This window comes from Carcharhinus amblyrhynchos, chromosome 25 (assembly GCF_965287045.1).
Source record: "Carcharhinus amblyrhynchos chromosome 25, sCarAmb.v2.hapA, whole genome shotgun sequence".
Lineage (NCBI taxonomy): Eukaryota > Metazoa > Chordata > Chondrichthyes > Carcharhiniformes > Carcharhinidae > Carcharhinus > Carcharhinus amblyrhynchos.
The window spans coordinates 22323004-22346977 of record NC_137348.1 but is presented as its reverse complement, the minus strand read 5'-3'; the positions used below and the strand labels follow the sequence as shown (position 1 = coordinate 22346977).

The following is a 23974-nucleotide window of genomic DNA, read 5'->3' as shown; positions in this document are numbered from 1 at the left end:
TGTGTTTTCTGATGGTGACACTGAGGTGCAGCATATAGATGATAAATAAGAGGAGTTGAAGGATAGGTTCTTGGGGAACTCCAGAGGTAACTGTGTGGGAACAGGAAGAGAAACCGCTGATGGTAATCCTCTATCTATGGTTAGATAAGTAAGAATGGAACCAGGCAAGTGCAGTCCCACCCAGCTGAATAACAATGGAGAGGGTGGAGGAGGAGGGTGTGATCAACAGCATCAAAAGCTGTAGACAGGTCAAGGAAGATGGGGTGAGTAGGCTGGTCTTAATAAACTGTCTTCAAGTACATAAGTAAAAAAAACTGGGGGAAAACTTAGAGAACAATTCTGTTAAGTGACCCTAAACATGGCAATGCTACATAGGTAATAAAAAAAACTCTCAAATTTCTCAATGTAGTGGGAGACACACTAGTCTCGAGTGTAACTGTGTGGGGTGGTAGTTGCACCTCCAGTGCAGAAACAATGCAGAATTGTCTCCATTCATTATTTAAGCTTTATGTCAACACTGTTAATTGAAACTCTCAAAATTGTGGATTTATCAGGTATTCATGCATCAATCTTTATTTTCCAAAACAAATGCACAAATTTGTTCACATTCCTTCCACAGACGCTGATAAGTGTGGAAAGTCAGGTTTTTTATTTCCGTGCATTCTTAAATAGGTCAGAGAGAAATGTCCCTTGCGTTTATGCTTTCAAGACTAGTTCTTGTTCTACTGTTAGTGAGATAATTAGGCTTAATAGGCATGTAAAGAATATTATTTACATTGAACTGAAATAAAGAAGAATCCAAACATAAATATTTTATGGAATTGAACTGCTTCTACATAATCCTCCTTTACTCATATAAACCAACTAGAAACAAAGCTTACTATTTTAAAATCTTTTGCAGACAGTTCTTCAACATACAACACAAATACTGAACTCAACTGTAAAAGCATTTCTTTAAATAGCAGCTTTGCACATGCAAAGAACAACTTTAACTCTCCTCTATTGACAGGAACTGAATGGGCAGCAGTTAAAATGGAGCATCTCATCTGTGCTTTTCTCACTGTTGCTTTGGGTGGTGAATGAGGCATGCTCTGGTGGGAATCTAATTGACAAATGTAACTCAGCATCTCATTATGCACATGGCTGCAATGGAATTTTAACCAGTTCCTGCATGCCCTACAAGGAAGGTCTGGACCTCTGTCGCCCCTGGATTTGTGCCCAGCTATGAGACCCCTGGAAATATTTTTCCCCCCAGGCTTACCGAGCTATTCGGGGCCATCTAACTTTCATCTTCCCCCAGTAGTCAAAAATATCCAAACACGACAGTAAAATTGAGTTTACTTTCACAAGGACATACTCTGGCAATGCAGCTATCAAATTACTTGAGCTGAAGACGCTTGCTATACAATCCTAATACTTCGCTTTCACCTGATGAGAAATGCATTGGAACTCTACACAAAAGTTAAAATGCACATGAGAAATTTTAATTAATTAAAAAAAAATTTTCAACAAAGAAACATTCTTCTAGCTATAAAATTAGCAAAAATGCTTTCAGTTAGTGTTGTGAGGCGAGAAGCGTGAAATATCCTCTTATCTGTAATTTCTGAACACATCTAAAGTCACTTATTCACATCCTTAAAGGAAGGTCAAGATGTTAATCATCTCCATCTACATTATGACAAACAAGACCATAATAATTGTTTCTACATTATTAAGTTATTTATTTTAAATAGCTGTTGCTTGGAAATAACTGAACATAGAATTTTTTTTTAATTTTAAGTATGATTTGAAATCATTATGTCAGCTAAACTATGTCCTCATATTGTAAACGCTTAATTTTAAAAAATGGAAATAAATACGAATAGATGATGAACAGGATCATGATTAGCATGTTGGCATAGCTGCAGAAGGAAGATTAGTACTGCAAGTGCTCATTGCGCAAGGTTCAACTACTGTGTCACTGAGCACAGACCAGGCAGCTTTTACAGGGAAGGAATACAGAAGGTCACCCAGTTTACTTCTCTGAACCACACAAGTGAGCACATTCTAGCAAAGAGCTCAAAAAAGGAGACAGCAAAGACCTATGATGAGGACTTGGGAAAATCCAGAAAAATAAAGTACAGCATTAACAATTACGATAGAGAATCAATATCGAGACGCTTTGGATCTTAGTAAGTATTCTTCAGCCATTTCAAGTGCATTAATTTATTCACTATATAGACTTTTGGGGAACACTTCAGGACATATGCAAGAGAAACTGACGTTCAGTTTATCCTTGGACAAGTTTTCCATTTAAGAAAGCTTTTATTCATCTTAATAATAGATTCCACTCACCTTCACTGTGAACAGCCACTGATGGTAAGATTTGTCACTTCCTACATAAAGCAGAAAATGTGTTTTACTTGGAAAGTCATCCAATATCAACAACAATTTTCAAGTCAAAGAATTTAATTGTTCATGTTTTTTAAAGCCCTTTCAAAATAGTTGAAAGGAATATTGGTCTTTGACCGATCTCTTAGGTATATGACAAATATGCCATATACTATAGGAATAATATTTTGTTTTTGTTTGGAGAATTGCAGGATGCAGCCATTTAACTGTTTTTGAAAGGCTAAAGACAAAGAAAAATGACATATTTGCTTTGATGCCAAATCCAGTTTCACTGAGTTTGCTTATTTACCTAATCAAAATTGGCTGCAACTTCACACTGGACAGAAAACCAAGTGGTGAAGGATAGTACTGGAGCCATTTACTTAGAGAATGAACATTACATACACCTCCTAACCCAACCTCAACACACTTGCAGTAACTGTCTCTTTATATGTGCTCAAGTGCAAACCCAATTAATACCCTACCTTGCAGATAATTGAACTCAAGTTATATACAATTAAAAGACATCAAGGGGTAGATATTTGCCTTGAAAGCTCTATGGAGCAGGTAATATCGCATGGAGCTTATGCTCAGCCTGATACTTAATTTAATTGAACTAATGTAGTTCTATTACTGTGTGATGCAAATTTATCTGGGAAAGTCATCTCCATATATGCATATTGCTTAGTGTTGCAAAATGCTGCATTCTTTTCTTTTAAGATTTCTACAGGTTTTGTTTATTCAAGAGATGTGGGCTTTTCTGGCTAGGCCAGCATTTATTGCCCATCACTAATTGCCCTTGAGGTGGTGGTAGTGAGCTGAACTGGTGCAGTCCATGTGGTCCAGGTACACCAGTGGTGCTATTAAGAAGGGCGTTCCAGGATATTGACCCAATGACAGTAAAGGAATGGCAATATATTTCTAAGTCTGGATGGAGTGTGGCTTGGTGAGGAGCTTCCAGGTAGTGATGTTCCCATTTATCTGCTGCCCTGGTCTTTCTAGATGACTGTTGTCATGGGTTTGGAAGGTACTGTCCAAGGAGCCTCACTGAGTTCTTGCATTGCATCTTGTAGATGGGACACACTATTGCTACTACGCGTTGGTGGTGAAGGGAGTGAATGTTAGTAGATGAGGTGCCAATCAATCCAGCAGTCTGCTTTGTCCTGGATGGTGTCAAACTCCTTGGGTATTGTTGGAGCAATATTGTAGGCAAGCAGAGAGTATTCCATCATACTCCTGACTAGTGGCTTGTAGACTGTGGATAGACTATGGGAAGTGAGGAAGTGAATTATCCACCACAGGATTCCTAGCCTTTGACCCGCTCTTGTTGCCACAGCATTAATAAAATCAATCCAGTTAAGCAGTTACGTTTCTGATTAATAGTAACCCCCAAGATGTTGATACTGTGGGATTTAGCAATGGTAATGCCCCTGAATGTTGGGAAATTTGTCAGCTCAAGCCTGGATATATATTCAAGTCTTGCTGCATTTGAACACTGCTTCAGTATGTGAGGAGATGCGAATGGTACTGAACATTGTACAATTATCAATGAACATCCCCAATTTTGATCTTATTATGGAAGGAAGGTCATTGATATAGCAGCTCAAGATGGTTGGGCCTAGGACACTGCTCTGAGAAACTTCTGCAGTGATATCCTGGAACTGAAATGACTGACTTCCAACAACCACAACCATATTCCTTTGTGCTAGGTATGACAGAAACCAGGAGAAAATTTCCCCCAATTCCCATGGACTCCAGTTTTAATTAGGAGTCCTTGATACCATACTCTGTCAAATGCAGCCTTGATGTCAAAGCAGTCACTCTCACCTCGAGAGTTCAGCTCTTTTGTCCATGTTTGAACCAAGACTGTAATGAGGTCAGAAGCTGAGTGACCCTGGCGGAACCCAACCTTCGCACCAATGAACAAGTTACTGTTAAGCAAGTGCCATTCAATAGTACTGTTTCTGTTCCCTTCCATCACTTTGTTGATGATTGAGAGTAGACTGATGGGATGGTAATGGGCTAGCTTGGATTTATCCTGCTTTTTTCATACATACATTTTTCATGTTGCTGGTTAGATGCCACTGCTGTAGTTGCACTGGGACAGCTTGGCTATGGACAGAGCAAGTCTTGGAGCACAAGTTCTCAGTACTATTGTTGTCAGAGCCTATAGCCTTTCCTGTATTCAATGTCTTCAATGGTATCTGGATCTCACTTGGAGTAACTTGAATTGGCTGGAGGCTAACATCTGTGATGCTTTGGGCCTCCTGAGGGGGCCAAGATAGATCATCCACTCAGTACTTCTGGCTAAAGATAGTAGCAAATGTTTCAGCCTTATCTCGTCTGCAGGGAGTGGTCAGAGGGCAGAGCAGAGCCTCACTGTGAGTATAAAACTAACTTGCCGGTGAAGGTGATTGGCGATTGCAGGTCACATTTGCATAAGTGCAGTCATTGTGACCAGGTGGTAGTTTGCGGAGGAGCTGCTGTGAGGGGACAGTTAAGACCCAAACACTACTACTGTGTTTTCCTCCCTCCCTATCCAAAATAAAAGTCAGCAGGAGGACCACAAGTAACGGAGAGGTGAATTGCAATTCTTTTATCCGTATAAGAGCAATATGACAACTATGGCAGTGGCACGCTCCTCCTGCCAGATGTAGGGAATTAGGGAGCAATCTAGTCTCCCTGACAACTTTGTCTGCAAGAAGTGTGTCCAGTTGCAGCTCCTCACAGACTGCATTGTTCAGTTGGAGCGGCAGGTGCATGCACTGCAGAGCATACAGGAGACAGAGTGTGTGATAAACACTAGCTGCAGGGAGGTTGTCACACCACAGGTTCAGACAGGTAGATGGGTGACTGCCAGGAGAGGCAGGCAGGTGGTGCAGAAGTCTCCTGTGTCTATTCCCCTTTCAAACAGGTATATCATTTTGGATGCTGTTGAAGTGATAGCCTGTCAGGAAGAGATACCAGCAGTAGCCAGGCCTGTGACACCACAGTTGGTTCTGCTGTGGGACAGAATCGGGCAAAGAGCAAGCGAGCAGTAGTAGTAGGAGATTCGCTAGTTAGAGGCACAGACAGGCATTTCTGTGGCCGCAATTGAGACTCCAGGATGGTGTGTTGCCTCCCTGGTGCCAGGATCAAGGACTTCTGAGCGATTGCAGGACATTCTTAAAGGAGAGGGTGAGCAGCCAGAGGTCGCTGTACATTTTGGTACCAACAACATAGGTAGGAAAAGGGATGAGGTCCTGAAATGTGAATATAGAGAGTTCGGCAGAAGGCTGACGTGCAGTATCTTGAAGGTAGTAACTTCAGGACTACTACCCCTGCCACGTGCTACTTAGAGTAGGAATAGGAGGATTAGGCAGATGAATGCCTGACTGGAGAGCTGGTGCAGGGAGACAGGGGTTTAGATTTTTGGATCATTGGGATCTTTTCTGGGGAAGGGCTGATCTGTTGAAGAGGGATGGGTTACATTTGAGCCGGAGGGGGAGCAAACATCCTGGCAGGGAGATTTGCTAAAGCCACTCAGGAGGGTTTAAACTAGTTTGGGGGGGGGGGGGGGGGGGGGGGGGGTGGGATCCAAAGCTGTAGGGAGACAGAAGAAAGGTTTGAGGATAGCATGGAAGTTAAAGAGAGCACATTAATTAGTAAAGACTGACAGTAATCCTAGAACCAAACAGATCAGATAGAAGCAAGACAGAGAGCAAGGAAAGTCCAGATTAAACTTAATTTATTTCAATGCAACAGACCTGATGGACAAGGCAGATGAACTCAGGGCATTGATGGGTCTGTGACTGGGACATTTTAGCAATTACATGGCTAAGGGAGAGACAGGACTGGCAGCTTAATGTTCCAGGATACAGATGCTATAGGAAAGATAGAACGGGAGATAAGAGAGGAGGGGGAGTTGCACTTTTGATTAGGGAAAGCATCACGGCCATAATGAGAGGGGATATCCGAGGGTTCGGCCATTGAGTCTATACAGGTAGAACTGAGAAATAAGAAGGGGGAAATCACTTTGATAGGGTTGTCCTATAGGCCCCCAAATAGTCAGTGGGAAATTGAGGAGCAAATATGTAAGGAAATTACAGATAGCTCCAAGAAAAATAGGGTAGTAATAGTCGGAGATTTTAATTTTCCCAACATTGACTGGGACAGCCATAGTATTAGAGGGTTGGATGGAAAGAAATTTGTTGAGTGTATCCAGGAGGAATTTCTCATTCAGTATGTGGATGGCCCGACTAGAGAGGGGGGAAAACTTGACCTCCTCTTGGGAAATATGGAAGGGCAGGTGACAAAAGTATTAGTGAGGGATCACTTTGGGACCAGTGACCATAATTTTCTTAGTTTTAAGGTAGCTATGGAGAATGATAGGTCTGTCCCAAAACCTAAAATTCTAAATTGGGGCAAGGCCAATGTTGATGATATCAGGCAAGAACTTTTAAAACTTAATTGGGGGCGTCTGTGAAAAGGAAAAGGGATGTCTGGTAAGTGGCATGCTTTCAAAAGTGCATAAAGGGAAAAAGAGTAACACGGGAGAGAGTAGAGCCTCTTAAGGTTCAGGATAAACACATTCCTCATTGAGCGAAGGGCAAGGCTGGCAGAAGTCGGGAACCCTGGATGACTCAGAATATTGAGGACCTGGTCAAGCAGAAGAGGCACATGATGTGCATAGGCAACTGGGATCATGTAAATCTCTTGAAGAGTATAGAGGATGTAAGAGTAGAGTTAAGAGAGAAATCAGAAGGGCAAAAAGGGGACACGAAATTGTTTTGGCAGATAAGGCAAAGGAGAATCCAAAGAGCTTTCACAAATAAATAAAGGGAAAAAGAGTAACACGGGAGAGAGTAGAACCTCTTAAGGATCAACACGATCATCTATGTGCCGATCCACAAGAGATGGGTGAGATCCTAAATGAATATTTCTCATCAGTATTTACTGTTGAGAAAAGCATGGATGTTAGGGAACTTGGGGAAATAAACAGTGATATCTCGAGGAGTGTACATATTACAAAGAAGGAGGTGCTGGAAGTTTTAAAGCGCATCAAGATAGATAAATCCCCGGGACCTGATGAGGTATATCCGAGGACGTTGTGGAGGCTAGGGAAGAAATTGCGGGTCTCCTAGCTGAGATATTTGAATCATCGTTACTACAGGCCAGTGAGCCTCACATCTGTGGTGGGTAAATTGTTGGAAGGTATTTTGAGAGACAGGATCTACAGGCATTTAAGGATGCAAGGACTGATTAGGGACGGTCAGCATGGCTTTGTGAGTGGAAAATCATGTCTCACAAATTTAATTGAGTTTTTTGAAAGGGTAACCAAGAAGACAGATGAGGGCAATGCAGTTGATGTTGTCTACATGGACTTTAGCAAGGCCTTTGACAATGTACCACATAGCAGGTTGTTGCATAAAGTTAAATCTCACAGGATCCAGGATGAGGTATCTAAATGGATACAAAATTGGCTTCTTGACAGAACCCAGGGGGTGGTTGTAGAGAGCTGTTTTTCAAACTGAAGGCCTGTGAGCAGTGGTGTGCCTCAAGGATCACTGCTGGGCCCACTGTTATTTGTCATTTATGTTAATGATTTGGGTGAGAATATAGGGGCATGGTTAGTAAGTAAGACGACACCAAGATTGGGTGGCACAGTGGACAGTGAAGAGAGTTACCTTCAATTGCAACAGGGTCTTGGTCAATTGGGCCAGTGGGCTGATAAATGGCAGATGGAGTTTAATTTAGACAAATGTGAGGTAATGCATTTTGGTAGACTGAACCAGGGCAGGACTTACTCAGTTAATGGTAGGGTGTTGAGGAGTGTTACAAAACAAAGAGATCTAGGGGTACATGTTCATAGCTCCTTGAAAGTACAGTCAGAGTTGTGAAGAAGGCATTTGGCATGCTTGGTTTCATCGGTCAGAACACTGAATACAGGAGCTGGGACGTCTTGTTGAAGTTGTATAAGACATTGGTAAGGCCACACTTGGAATACTGTGTGCAATTCTAGTCACCCTGTATTAGAAACTAAGAAGAGTTCAGAAAAGATTTACTAAGTTGCTACTGGGACTTGATGGATTGAGTTATAAGGAGAGGCTGAATGGACTGGGACCTTTTTCCTCTGGAACGAAGAAGGCTGAGGGGTGACTTTATAGAGGTTTATAAAATAATGAGGGGCATAGACAAGGTAGATAGTCAATATCTTTTTCCCAAAGGTAGTGGAGTCTAAAACTAGAGAGCATAGGTTTAAGGTGAGAGGCGAGAGATACAGAAGTTCCAGAGGGGCGATTTTTTCACATAAAGGGTGGTGAATGTCTGGAACAAGCTGCCAGAGGTAGTAGTAAAGGCGGGTAAAATTTTATCTTTTAAAAAGCATTTAGATTGTTACATGGGTACAATGGGTAAAGAGGGATATGGCTCAAATGCGGGCAATTGGGATTAGTTTAGGGGTTTAAAAAAAAAGGGGGCAGGGACAAGTTGGGCCGAAGGGCCTGTTTCCATGCTGTAAACCTCTATGACTGATATACTGGTCTCCTCCGTTGCTTAGGATAGGGATCTTTTTGGAACCTTCTCCTCTAGTGAGTTGTTTAATTGCTCACCTCCATTTATATCTGGATGTTGCAGGACTGCAGAGTTTTGATCTGATCAATTGGTTGTAGAATAGCTTAGCTCTATCATTTGCTGTTTATGTTGTTTAGCACGCAAATAGTCCTGTGCTGTAGCTTCACCACATTGACACCTCATTCTTAGTTATACCTGGTACTGCTCCTGGAATTTCCTCCAGCACTCTCCGTTGAATTAGGCTTGGTGGTAATGGAAGACTGAAGGGTATGCTGGGCCATAGTTACAGATCGTGGCTGAGATCAATTCACTGATACTGATGGTCCCCAGCATCTCATTGATGACCAGCCTTGAGTTACCAGATCTGTTTGTAATCTATCCCATTTACCGCAATGGTAGTGCTACACCACATAATAGAGGATATGCTCAATGTGAAGACAGGACGTTGTCTCCACAAAGACAATGTGGTGATCATTCTTACTGATTCTCATGGACAGATGCATCTCAGGCAGGTAGATTGGTGAGGATGATGTCAAGTATATTTTTCCCTTTTGTTGGTTCCCTCACTACCTGCCGCACATCTAGTTTAGCAGCTGCGTCCTCTAGGACTCGACCACCTTGGTCAGTCATGGTGGTACAAATCCACTGTTGCTCATATAGTTTAAATTCCTCCCTCCCAGAGTACATTCTCATCTTTGTCAGCCTCAGTACTTCCTGCAAGCAGTATTCAACATGGAGGCTCTGACTGTTCTGTTGGTGGGAGAGGACATACCCAGGGCCGGTGACGGTGAGTGAGACATTGTCTATAAGGTATGATTCCGTGAGGATGGCTATGTCAAGCTTTTGCTTGGCTAATCTGAGGGACATCTCTCTCAATTTTGTGACAAGCCCCCATATGTTATTTAGGAGAACTTTGCAGGGTTGACAGGGCTGAGTTTGCCGCTGTCATTTCTGGTGCCTAGTTTGATGCTGGGCATTCCATTTGGTTTCATATCTTTGAGACTTTTTAGTTGTTTGATACAATGAGAAGCATGTTAGGCCACTTCAGAGGACAACCACATTGCTGTAAGCCCGGAGTCAAACGTAGGCTGCACCAGGTAAAGATGACAAATTTCCCTCCCTACAACATACTAGTGAACCAGGTGGGTTTTAGGTACAAGATGTCAGCCACTTTGCTTACCTGGGTTGGGAGGAAGCAGAAGTAAATAAATCTTAGACAAAGTGAGAAAGAAAAAAGAAGTGATGCTGCTGTTATGTTGGTGTAATGCAAGTTAAGGGGTGTCATTGATGGACAGCCAATGGCCATTTAGCAATGTCACCCTACTGTGAAACAAGCTAGATTGCCAGTCTGCTCTGGTCCTTCTGGACCTCTGGATCAAGCCACCTGATAAATGCTTTTTTTCTAGAGTCAGGGGAAGATGTTATCTGCACTTTTTAACAGCACTAACTATTGTAGGCTGGTAAGTTTAAATCTCAGGGTGATAAGGTAAGTGGGTGTGCAGGATAGGGTAAGTTGGGGTGAACACAGTAAGAAGTCTGACAACAGCAGGTTTAAGTCCAACCGATTTGTTTGAAGTTGGTTGGACTTAAACCTGGTGTTGTCAGACTTCTTACTGTGTTTACCCCAGTCCAACGCCGGCATCTCCGCATCATAAGCTGGGGTGGCCAGGGTGTGGGGCTAGTCAGGGGGGTTGGAGACGGTCGGCTGGAGGTGGGTGATAATGGGAGAGCTGGGAGCTGGTTGGAGGGTGGGTGATAGCGGGGGGGGGGGGGGGGGGGGGGGGGGGGGGGGGGCAATAATTGGGGAGTCAGGGGATCACTAGCATAATTGCTCAGGAGTTAGAACTTGCTGTAATCCCTCTAACTTTTCCTGAGTTACTTTTCTGCTCAGTGAGATGGAACCATCTGAAGTTTCAGTTTTAAATCAGAGTTTTAGAGGGCTTCAGAGATAGGGTAATTGCCCAATAGAAATTGAAATTGCCCAGACAATTCCCACATAGTGAGTGCATCGATCATATCTTCCAGATTACCTCCAGGGTCTGATCATCTAAAGACTAAAAGATTTGGGTCAACGTGAACATTAATCAATCAGTCCACGGAAAAACAAATACAATGCCTCTGCATTTACACCGTCACAAAATCAGGAAGGACACATTCTGTTCACTTCTTTCCATTTGCATCCCCCTCAATTCTTGCATTAAGAGCACAATCAGATAAATCTTTGGATTCTTCAAGCTGACATGAAGAATCATGAAAAAAAATTACAAAGTGGAGGGAAAGTGAGGAATAGGAAAAGACAGAATAAAAGTTATTCTATCCTGCTTTCATGATTCTGTTCACATTCCTCTTTGCTTCTTCCCCCTTTTCTTCTTTTTATTGTAACAATGTCCCTTTCACATGTACACTTTATTGTTAAGCAGTTCCTGTCCATCTTGATGTTGTACCTTCCATGTAGACCTTGCTAAGAGATTATCCTTTTGCTTTCACAACTTTTTTTGTCTGTCATCCTTTATTTTTGCAACAGAACTATAATGTAATCGTAGTCAGGCTGAAGTTAACATTCTAGTCAGTGGAAATAAATAACCACTGCTGTACTGTGCATAAAATACTAAATGCATACATCAACTAATGTATTTGAACAGTCAAATACATACTGATATGCACCAGCACAACTCCAAGGTGGTAATTTCGGAATCTGCTAATGCTAAAAATTGAATATTGAAATTAAATCTTAATGTTTGGACATAATATGAAATCATATAAAATGTCTCATTTTAAAATGATGTGGGGAAGAAAATCAATAAAGATATCTTATCTCTTTCATTTTGATCATAGATCTCGTTCTTGCACATGCTATGTGCTATCTCATTGTTCTTTTTTTGAACATTCTGCTTTCATTTTTTTGAACGTCCTTGTTCTGTTCTAGTCACTTTTTCTCCTGTTATTTTAATTTTGTTGACCCCAGTTCTGAACCTGCACTCAGGCTTTTTGTAATTGTTTCCCTTTGTTTTTGTCTAGCTTTGTTTAGCAGCAATTTCTTTCCCGCTATCGTGGCAGTAATTGTTTGTCCTGCATCTTTCTTCATTGATTCATTGACAACCTTGGCGTGATATTATTCAATACAGCCTTCCTAAAAGTTGGAGATTTTATTATCACTAAGTTATTTTTCTAATGCTAGGACACAATTCAAAATTGAAATGTAAGGCAAAGGCCTTACATAAAGTAATTTAATTACAATGAGTATGTCACTAAAGTAAACTTTAGTTCTGCACACATTAACAATAATCCAGCTGGAAGGGATAAAGGAAGGGCAAAAAAATTAAAAACAACAATGAAAGAATTAAAATGTAAAACAGCCAGATTAGTGTGCTCTTTTTTATTCATCGCATCAATTTTTGATGTAAATAATTAGTATGCGCTTCTAAAATATGGACTTTATTTAATGGTGAAGCGAGATTCATTGCTTTTGAAGGGTCAGAGAGAGCAATGAGAAACTCTGAGCCCAGAATTCACCTGCTTTTACATGTTAGCACCAGCAGACATGCATTGTGAAATAACACATACCACCAAATTCATTTTGCTCAAAGTTAAAGAGTTCCAAAGTTTAGAAATAAAGTTCATTTTTTTAAGCTTTTAAATTGATCATTTTAAATTAAATGAAACTTAATATTTGTGTAAGTTGGATACTTGCTTTCAGAAGCGTTAAATGACTGTCTCCATAAATGCTTCCCCTTCAGGAACTTTAAAATGTGATTTAAAAAAATGGCTATAATTGTTAGTCGCTGGTATCAGAAATACTACTTTCATTCACCTTAATTAACAATAGCTATAGTTTTTATATTTTAGAGACTGTCACCTAGAATTGGAAAACAAATTTTAATTTAAAATAAACTCTATTTTTAAATTGAGCTTTCTTAACAAGTTCCAGTTCTTCATCATGAGGTTGTTCATCAGATAATTAAATCTGAAACTTTTTCCCAACAAAAAAAAAATGCAATTGTAATGGAAATCAAAACGATAAAGAACATGCAAGACCTACTGTGTTATCCCCCAGTATTCCTTTCAAGCATACATTCTTGATACTTTTCCATGAGTTGGGTGGCCTCCTAATTACGATGCTGTTTGAGGTACAGGATAGAACACAACGCCCTGTTGCCCAGCCTTGTCTCCTATTTCTCTCTGTCTGAGCCTCAATAAAAACTCCAATCTGATCATTTGTCTTTAAATTGACATTACATGGATGCATTTCATACAATAGTACTGAAAAAGAAGTGCAGCATACTCCTTTATCACATTTTCTCAACACCTCTTTTAAACACTAAAAACTGAAAGACTGATAAATTTCAAAATCGAAGTGAGAACCTGTTTTTTCCCATGTTGCGCAACAGCCATTAGAAAACAGAACCATTTTTTAATCTGACTGTGAGAACAAGCTCATAGTCCGATATTCACCATTATAAGCTGACCTGCACTATGCCCAAAGGGGACACAGGGAGCAAAGATGGTGTCAAATGTAAGTAATCAAAGTTAGAAATGTCATCATTTAGAAGTGTCATATCACAAACTTGATTTTGCTTCCCAAAAGAGAGCCATAGTTTGGCTTGAGTCAAGGCCAATAAACTGGCACATGCTCTTAATTCTGAGGCCTAAATATCAGCAAAAACAATCTTTTTTCAGCTTCACTGTATCTGCTCAGTAAGGCCTTACCACCTGCATATTCGCCATTGTTTATCTCCTCTTCAAACACGTCACTAAATCCTTCCCCAGAATTTAAGAGATCTAGTCGACCATCAATGAACTGAAAAACAAAATATGTTTTTGAGAAAACAACTGTTCAAATGTGAAATGTTCTCATAAAGCAAGATATTGAAGAAAACACAGTATTTACAATTCGTGTGCTGTCAAAACACCATTAAATAGGGATGAGCTAATTAAAAGAATCTGTAAATCGGATAGAAACAAATTGACTATTATAGGAAAAAATTACACTTCTGTTTGTAAGTTAACATATACAGGCAAATAAAGAGATGCAATTTAGGGACAAGGTGTTCTTTATTTTGTGAAATCCTCCAATTCATTATACCTTGTCAGTGTCCTAGGCCCAATCATATTCAACTGCTTCTTCAATGACCTTCTTTCAAACACGAAGTCAGAAGTGGGGGAGTTTGCCAATGATTGCATAATGTTGAGCACCACTCGTAACTTCTCAGATATTGAAGCAGTCTGTTTCCATGTGCAGCAAGACCTCAGCAACATTCAGGCTTGGCCTGAAGTGTCAAGTAACTTTGCACCATACGTGCAAGCAATGACCATCTCCAACAAGAGGGAATCTAACAATTTCCCCTTCACATTCAATGGAATTCCTATTGCTGAATGACTCACCATCAACATCCTAGGGGTTATCACTGACAAGCATAGGTCAGAGGCTAAGAATTCTGTGGTGCGTAACTCACTGCCTACCATCTATTAGTCACAAGTCAGAGCGCAATGGAATATTCTCAAATTGCTTGGATGAATGCTCCAGCAACACTCAAGAAGCTCGACACCATCGAGGATAAAGCAACCTGTTTGAGTGGCACCCCACTCACCACCTTAAACATTTACTCCCTTCACCACCAATGCAGCAGTGTGTATCATCTAAAAGATACACAGCAGCTATTCATCATGGCTCCTTTGAAAGCACCTTCCAAACCTTTAACCTTGACCACCCAGAAGGCCAAAGACAGCAGATGCATGGGAACACCATCACCTGCAAGTTCCCCTTAAAGTCACATGGAATCCTGTTTTGGAACTATATCGCTGTTCCTTCTTGTCGCTAGGTCAAAATCCTAGAACTCCTTCTCTAACAGCACTGTGGATGTACCTACTCCAAATGGATTGCAGCAGTTCAAGAAGGCAGCTCACCACCACTTTCTCAAGGGCAATTAGGGATGGGCAATAAATGCTGACCTGGTCGGTGACATCCCGTGAACGAATGAATATAAAAAAAAGAATCAACAACGTGGACTTAGTTACTTTCTACCTCAGGGAGTGAGCGTTGCTTGGGGGGGACGTAAAAGCTATATTTCCATAATAATTTATTAGGATACAGAAAAAAGCAAATTACTATTTTGACAAGGATGAAATACATTTATCAATAAGAGCAATGGAAAATGCAAATCTCTTTGTGGCAAAGAGAAACAGAATTCTGAGTATTTCAAGTATTAGAAAGCAGCTAGCCAAAGAGATACTATCCATAATGGGATTCTGAGTAGGAATCACATGTAGTCAGCCCATTGTAGCTTGTGAAGAAAACATGGCACATTGGCTCATTCTAAGACAATGATGGTACAGTACAGGGTGAGGAATTCTAGACCAAACTCATTGAAGCATACAAAACTCTTACATGGTTGACAGGGTAGATGAAGGAAGGATGTTTTCCCTGGCTGGAGATTCCAGGTTCAGGGGACACAATCCTAGCATAAGTAGTAAGCCATTTCAGAATGAGATGAGGAAGAAGATTAATTTTTCAAATTTGCTACCCCAGAGGGCTGTGCAGAGTCAGTCATTGATTATATAAAAGACAGAGATTGACAGATTGTGAGATATTAAAGATATTAACGGATATTGGGATAGTGCAGGAAAATGGCATTGAAGTAGATGATCAGTCATGATCTAGTTGAATGGCAAATAGGCTTGAGGAATCAAATTTCTTGAAATTTCTGTTGGCTCAACCTTGCCTAAATGACTTGAGTGATAATATTTAATAATAAATTAGAATAATGGCATTCCCTTTGTGTCGTTCTCTTTTCACATCTCTTAAGTAAAACGGGACTGTACTGTACAAACAATCCAATTCATCTGCCAATATTTCAAAATGAGGCTGTGCATAAATGTTATCTCACTTGATGAGATAGCTTCCAAGGAAAACGTTAAACTCTTGGTCCAGAATGATGGTCCATGAAGCCTGCTTTTCAAAAGGAAATTTGGACAATCCCTACACAGCTTGTTAAACCACTCACACCGCTGTTCGCAAGCAAAAATGATAACCACATATAACATCCCAAGTTGTATATAGGTGAACTCAGCTTTCAAATCAATTCCACACTATTCAAGATGAGGTTTTCTTAACATCTATAACTGAATATTTTACTTTATCTTCTGTATATAATTTTATTATTTCCTCTACTCAAGGGAAAGACTGTAAAAACTGGGAAATAAAAATACTTGGCTAAACAGCTTTTTTCCTTCCGAATGACTAATATTTGGCTGATTTTGTTTGAGGTTCCTTTCTCTTGCCAAGGGTTGGATGCAATGTTGTATCCGTTGGTTCTACTGTAAACAGCCCTTACTGCCTCCTGATAGCCCATGGCTGTGCATCCTTGATGTTCTTGGTCTTTCTTGGATCCTTTTACCATTGATGCAGCCTTCAAGCAGTGTTCTGTCTATATTGTGAAGCTTTATCAGATGGTCAAAATAACTGAATTTCCAGTTCATGATGATGTCCGTCATGCTATTTCTGGATTTCATTCCCAGGACATTGAATGTTTACTCTCCCATTCCAAGATATTCTAAGCAATTTTCTGTATGCTCACATTGCAAAATATTTGGGTCTTTTGATCATTTGCTTGCCTATAGTCCAGGTTTCACAATCATAGAGAAGTGCTGAACAGACAGAACATTTGAGTAAACGTTTTCTTCCACACATGCTTATTCTCTAAGTCGTCTGAATCTTTATTGAAAGCATCTCTTGCTAGTTGAAGTCTTCTGATAACTTCAGTATTACAATTTAGCAATTTCCATAATGATTGCTTTTAAGCCACTGTTTACTGCTGGAATTTTATATGGAGAATAACTTAATTTTAGTCAATCTCAGTGAAAAATTATCCTTTTGTGGCTCAACTTGCATTTAGGTTTTTAATACATTGGAAAACAGCGAGGGTGAAGTGTGCTGCCAACCATCCTAAATGGTGACATTAACCTCTTACCTGTTTGAAGAGCTGCAGTTGAATGGCATTTTGCAAGAACTGTCTCATGGCACTGGAGCGGTGTGAAACAAAAACATCTTCATTGAAAGTTATGGGTTCCTCCTGAAAACAACAGTAATATTATAATGTTAAGTGCTGGAGTTCATTGAGCCGTTATACAGATATCAAATAACAAACACACCATCGAACTTCACCCATATGATTCAAGGGTGGTCAAGACAAAATGGATGTTCCCTGTAATGAATTTGTTTTAATTCAAAATCAGGGATGCACAGGAAATGAGACATGGTTTCAAACATTGTTATTTATTGTTATTCCTTGTGAACTTCATCCTGTCTATATATTCTTCAACTAAACAAAGTCATTATTTGAGGTTCAGTTATAGAATTTGGAGTTAATTTCTGCAATGTCCTCCATATTATCTGAGACAACACCCTCAGGCTTACGTGAGTATCAATGTAATCAATGTAATATTTGAAATGGTTCATTATTGGAGACAGTTAAAAGGAGAATACAAGTTAAACAGGCACTGGAGTGAGGCAATTAGGGGATTTTCACAGTAGCTTCATTAACATGTTAATGTAAGCTGACTTGTAATAAATAGACTTTAAAACAATTAAGTACCCAGAATATTTCTCAACCATTGCAGCACAATTTCAGAATATTACTTACGAATGCAATGAATGGATATTCATTTTGCATTTTCTCTATTCTAACACATGAATAGGAATCAATATCAAGAACAACATTCCCATGACTTTAAATAATTACTACTTGTGTTCATATATTTCATGAGATACCCAAAAAATGGCTGGAGAAATGAAAGCATATTACAAGGTTGAGTTTAATGTATAAAGCAGGAGATTTGATTGCAGGCACTCCTTCAACTCGTAGAAATAGTGGTTGAACTGATATCTATTACCATAGAGTTTTATTAACAAAGTTAACTGGGTAACGCCTCACATGACATTTTGTCCTATTTTTAGGAATTTATTTTTGGAACGAATGTTAAAGAGGATTTTTAGAAAATGCTAAATTGGTATTACTGATCAACTTATAGAGTATAACACAGGTGAATAATACACAGTAGCCCAACAATTATTGCAGGAGTGTATGTCTGTGCATTGTAACAAGGTGCAGGCAGCCACGGTTGCTGACTATTCACACCCTCTTATCACGGGAACAGAGCTATAATTAAGGAAATGACGCCCATACTTCTAAGATTAGATCGCAGAGCTCAACTATGCCGTCACATTGTCAATTTAAAAGGAAAATGACAAAGACGCAGGGCATTCAATAACGTATGTCAGAAATGACTGCACTGAATACAAAATAAATAAATACTATTTCTGAGTTTAATATTTTAAACACCATAAATGTAGCTTCATCATTTACATAAATTGTCACTGGGTTAATAAAGTTCTTCTATGGAACACTGTCAACTAGAAACATCTAATCAGCATGATGGTCATCACCTCCAAAACAATACCATCGGAATTTATAAACCGCAAAGCAGTTCACCTCTGAGATGATCATTTCCTTTTTACAGTTAACTTTTCAGACCTGTGGTCTGCTATCTTCAACACATTAGCAGAATCAGTGTTCTGAGTGACGTGCGACTGATTTTAATCTTGCTGCATCTTATTTTTGCCTGCTTGATTTTTTTCTGAAGATAGCGATTACCCTGAAGGAAGTAAATTGCATTCAGTAAATACCACCAACAATCATACATTATAATTTTAATAGATGGGCATTGGTAACTGTGAACTTGACGATAATTTCAGCCAATATTGTGTCGCACAGGGAAGATTATGTGATATAGCACTGAATTAATGAATAATGGCAATTTCTCCCTCACCTGCATGGTCATCCCCAAGGTTCCAGCTGTTGCCCAGTCCTTTTCTCCATTCACACGTCACCCTTAGCAACACTACCTGCAGCCATCGGATTAGTTTATGCATAGACGCCATTGACAGCCAGTTCTACCTGGTTGTAACTAGCTCTGTCTTATAACCACTGTCAGATTGCTGTCAGACTGATTGTCAGATCCAATGTAATGGATGCGCCATAATGTTTTCCAGCTTAACACTGGAGCTCCTGCCAAAATGTCTGGATGCTTATCCAGTCTGCATCCCTATCTTGGCTGATCTCTCATGCTGGATCAGGCAGTGCACAACCTTGCACCCTGTTTCCACTTCAAACCCTTTATCCTATCCAAAACTAAGACACCATGTCTCACCACTCGAGTGTTTTCATCTTAACCCACAACTGCTCAAATCCTTATTTGTACTTTTGTTACTTAATTTTTCTTACATTCTTCTTGCTGGTGTCCTGGGTATCACCCAACACAAAATCTAACTCACTGAAAACAGCACCCTGTCCTGCCCACCTCTTTCACTAACTACTTATTCTCCAATTCATTGAATTTGTTTACAAATCCATCCATGGTGTCATTCAACTTGAAATTTCACTTGGTTCAATGACTGTATCTTCCAGTCTTCATCCTGCTTACATACTGCCTCACTCAATGCTTAGTTAGTATTTGCAGTGGTCTTAACTGACTTGACCATACTCCCCAGCTAAAATTTCCCATTTTGTCCAATTTCTCCTCTTCAAAACCTTCAGTCGTTTTCCCAGTACAGGTCAGTACCTTCCTGCTCTGTTAAAGACCCTGGAATGCTTTCTATATTAAAGCAAGCTGCTGCTTTCCTTTGTGATCTTGAATACTGGATTTTATTATAATGCAATTAATACAATTTCATTGGTTAAACTTGCTGTATTTCCAGCGTTCAAGCTGCTCATCTCTCCCTTCAATATATGTGAGACCTTTTCGTTTCAATTCTCTAATCAAAGACAGAGGAAATAAGAGAAACCATTTCCAGTAGCAGAGGACACTGATTTAAGGCTACTGGCAAAACAACCAGTGGTGAGATGGGGAGACATTCTTTTTACATGGCAAGTTATGATTTGGAATGCAGTGCCTGAAAGATTAATAGAAACAGATTAAATAATAACTTCCAAAAAGAAATTGGACAAATACTTGAAGGGGAAAAATTTGCAGTACTATGGGGAAAGGGCAGGGGAGTGGAACTAATTGGATACTATCAACCAGTCAGTACAGACATGATGTATTGAATATGCTCCTACAACACTGTAATCATTCTATGATTCACATTCCAAATCTCTGAGTATTACTACAGTCTAAACCAGAATCTTTAGTATTGTACGCATGATGCAAAAGTATCTTACTGAAAACAATTCAAACCCAAGTTACTGTGTGCATTTAAAGCAAGAACCAATAATGCCTTTAAGCATTTGCATGTAGACAGCAGTGCAAATTTTCTGATAATTGCAAAGAAAACGACATATAATTAGACCACATGTGCACTGGAGCATCTGGCTCTGCAAGCAGCAGTTTACAAGTCTTGTCGAGTTGTCGTGGCGACTGTCACATGACTAGCTCAGAGCTGAAACTCTAGGGCACGAATCCAAATGCACCACTAACTTACTCTGACAGTGAGCAGATGGGCAGCATTTCACAAGGCCAGAAACTGCCAACTCTGCTACCCTCAAGGCCTACCTGCATTTTGTGATCATTTTATCTTGTGCATTAACATTTATTAGTTCTAATGCCACACAGTAGCTCCTTCTTCTTAAACAGTGCATATGTGGTAGCAATGTCATCTGTTTAGCTTACAAAACTCAAATGATTCTAAAAATAAAGTCAGATGGTCAATATAGTTTTTAAAAATTATGGGACTGTAGTAGACGATCCTATTATGCCAAAATGTTAGACCTGGATAAATGGGAACTATTGACCTAGGTGGTACATATTATCTGGTGTGTATGGTGCTGGTCAGGATTGATTAACAGAGATAATAGTAACAGCTTTGATTTATATATTGACTTTAATGTAATATAAAATCCCAAGACACTTTACGAATAGTACAAGACAAAATTTGGTACAGATATACAAGAGAGGATATCAAGGCAACTGACCAAAAGCTTGGATTAAACATTTTAATGAGTTCTTTCTAATGAGAGAGACGAAAAGGGAATAGAGAACTGGAGAGATTTAGGGAGGGAATTCAGAGCCTTGGCAGATGAAATCAGGACTGTTGATGAGAATTAGAGGAGTTTTGTTTTTAATTGGTTCATGGGATGTGAGCATCTATTGTCCATCCCTAATGGCCCTTCAATTGAGTAGCTTAGTGGGCCATTTCAGAGGGCATTTAAGAGTCAACCATATTGCTGTGGATCTGAAGCCATATGTGGGCCAGACCAGGTAAGGACATGGATTTTCTTCCCTAAAGGACATTAGTCAACCAAACGGTTTTTTAATGACAATTGACAATGGTTTCATGGTCATCCTTAAAATTTTTAATTCCAGATTTTTATTGAATTCAAATTTCACCATCTGCTGTGGTGGGATTCAAACCTCAAGTTCCCAAAGCATTGCCCTGGGTCTCTGGATTACTAGCCCAGTGATAATATCACTACGTCACCACCGCTCCATCTGCCATCTGAATGCAGTGATCAGTTGGGAGGGGGGGTGTTGTTGGTGGTGTTGGGCTAGAAGACTGGAAGAGATCACAAAGATGTGGAGGAGTGGGGGCATGGAAAGATTTATAAATAAGAATGAAAGTTTTAAAATCAAGGTGTTGCTTAACCTGGAATCAATATAGGCTAGTGAGCATAGTGGAATAGGTCAGCAGTACTTGTAAGAGTTATGATACCTGGAGCAGAGCTGTGAATGACCTTATTCGTAGAGGTGAGAATGAGGAGGACCATCCAGGAGTGCACCAGAGTAATAAATTCTAGAGGAAATAAAAGTATGGATGAAATGAACTGAGGCAGGCAAGCAGTTGGCCAATGTTACTGAAGTGAAAATATGCCATGTTGGTGATGCTGTGCTAAGAAGCTCATCTTGGGTTTAAACAGAGCATCAAGGTTGCACAGTTTGGTTCACTTTCAGATGGCTGCCAGGGAGAGAGATGAAGTTTGTGGCAAGGGGGCAATGGGGACCAAACGCATTGGCTTCTGTTGTCTCAATATTTCAGTGGAGGACATCTCTGCTCATCCAGCTTATCAGGCAAACAATCTCCTGGCTGGGAATCCAGAACACCGGAGCACAATCTCAGGATATAGGGTCAATCATTTAGAATAGAGGTGCAAAATTTCTTCACTCAAAGGGTCGGGAATTTAGAATTCTCTGCCCCAGAGGATTGTGGATGCTCCTTGTTTATATTTACAGCTGAGTCACACGGGTTTTTGGCCTCTAAGGGAATCAAAGGATATGCATGCATTTGACTGAGTGTGGTATCAAGGAGCCCTAGCAAAACTGGAATCAATGGGCAAACTCTCTTCTGGTTCGAGTCATACATGGCACATAGGAAGATGATTGTGGTTGTGGAGGGTCAGTCATCACGGTTCCAGGACATCTCTGCAGGAGTCCTTCAGGATGGTGTCCTAGGCCCAACAATCTTCAGCTGCTCATCAATGATCTTTCTTCTGTCATAAGGTCAGAAGTGGGGATGTTTGCCATGCACAATGTTCAGCACCATTCACAGCTCCTCAGATACTGAAGTAGTCCATTTTCAAATGCAACAAGATCTAGACAATATCCAGGCTTGGGCTGACAAGTGGCAAATAACATTTGTGCTACACAATTGCCAGGCAATCACCAATAAGGGACACACGAACCACCGCCCCTTGACATTCATTCAATCTGAATCCCCCATTGTCAACATTCTTGGTATTACCATTGACCAGTAACTTAACTGGACTCATCACATAAACACAGTGGCTACAACAGCAGGTCAGAGGCTAGGAATACTGCGGTGAGTAACTCACCTCCTGTCTCCCCAGAGTCTATCCACCATCAACAAGGCACAAATCAGGAGTGTAATGGAATACTTTCCACTTGCCTGGGTGGGTGCAGCTTCAAGAAGCTTGCCACCATCCATGACAAAGCAGCCAATTTAATTGGCACCACATCTATATGTATCCGCTCCCTCCACCTGCGCTCAGTAGCAGCAGTGTGTACTGTTTCGAAGGTGCGCTGCAGAAATTTACCAAAGATCCCAAGACAGCACCTTCTAAACCAATGCCACTTCCACTTAGAAGAACAAGGGCAGCAGATACATGGAAATATCGTCACATGCAAGTTTACCTCCCAAGCCACTCACCATCCTTACTTGAAAATATGTCAATGTTCTTTTGCAGTCACTGGGTCAAAATCCTGGAATTCCTCCCCAAATGCATTGTGGATCAACCCATAGCATGTGAAGGCAGTTCATCACCACCTTCTCAAGGGCAACTAGGGATGGCCAATAAATGCTGGCTAGCCAGCGACACCCATGTCCCATGAATGTATATAAAAAAAGGGAGCAGGCAGGAAAGTGGAGTTGGAGGTGAAGACCAGTCAAGGATAGCACAGTGGTTAGCACTGCAGCCTCTCAATGCCACGGACCCACATTTGATGTGTGGAGTCTGCATGTTCTCCCCATGTCTGCATGGGTTTCCTTCACAGGTCCATGTGCAGGTTAAGTGGACTGGCCATGCTAAATTGCCCCTTAGCATTGCTGGATGTCAGTGGTGTACATATGGAAAGTGACATTGTACTTTTGAATGATGTTGCTAAAGGGCAGCATATTGATGAGAAATATGAGGGAGCCAAGCCTAGATCTTTGGGCAAAACAAAAGGTAATGTTGTAGGAGTGGGATGAGAGGTCATTGCAAGTCATTTTCTGGCTGTGACTGAATAGATAGGAATGAAACTAGGTAACTGCAGTTCCACCCATGTAGTGGAACACGAACAGAATTTTGTGGTCAACCACATCAAAGGCTGTGGACACATCTGAATGGAACATTCAATTTTCACATATTAATACCTTAATTTTGCAACCATATACATAACCATTGGAATAGTAGAAAGTTGAGAAGATACACTGCAAGCCTAAACTGGAGATTTCTTTCCTCCTAATTGCCCATGATTATCAGGTAAAGTGGTGGAGGAAAGTCAATCTGTTTTACAAAATGCTTCCCTTCCATATTCAGTAGTGGGTTTTGCACTGTGAGTTGAA

At 40.4% G+C, this 23974-nt stretch overlaps 1 protein-coding gene across 11 annotated transcripts in view; it reads right to left on the bottom strand.

Moving 5' to 3' along the window:
* dennd1a (DENN/MADD domain containing 1A) overlaps nt 1-23974 on the bottom strand; it is a 547788-nt gene that overhangs the window by 77700 nt on the left and 446114 nt on the right. For 7 of the 11 annotated variants that reach the window (XM_080211932.1, XM_080211937.1, XM_080211934.1 and 4 more), the window contains exons 14-16: nt 16890-16991; nt 13630-13720; nt 2335-2375 (exon numbers count right to left, since the gene is read on the bottom strand). In XM_080211932.1, coding sequence (XP_080068058.1) covers nt 2335-2375; nt 13630-13720; nt 16890-16991 — 234 coding nt within the window. The remainder of the gene's footprint in view (nt 1-2334; nt 2376-13629; nt 13721-16889; nt 16992-23974) is intronic. The other 4 variants (XM_080211933.1, XM_080211938.1, XM_080211936.1 and 1 more) reach the window with 1 other exon arrangement.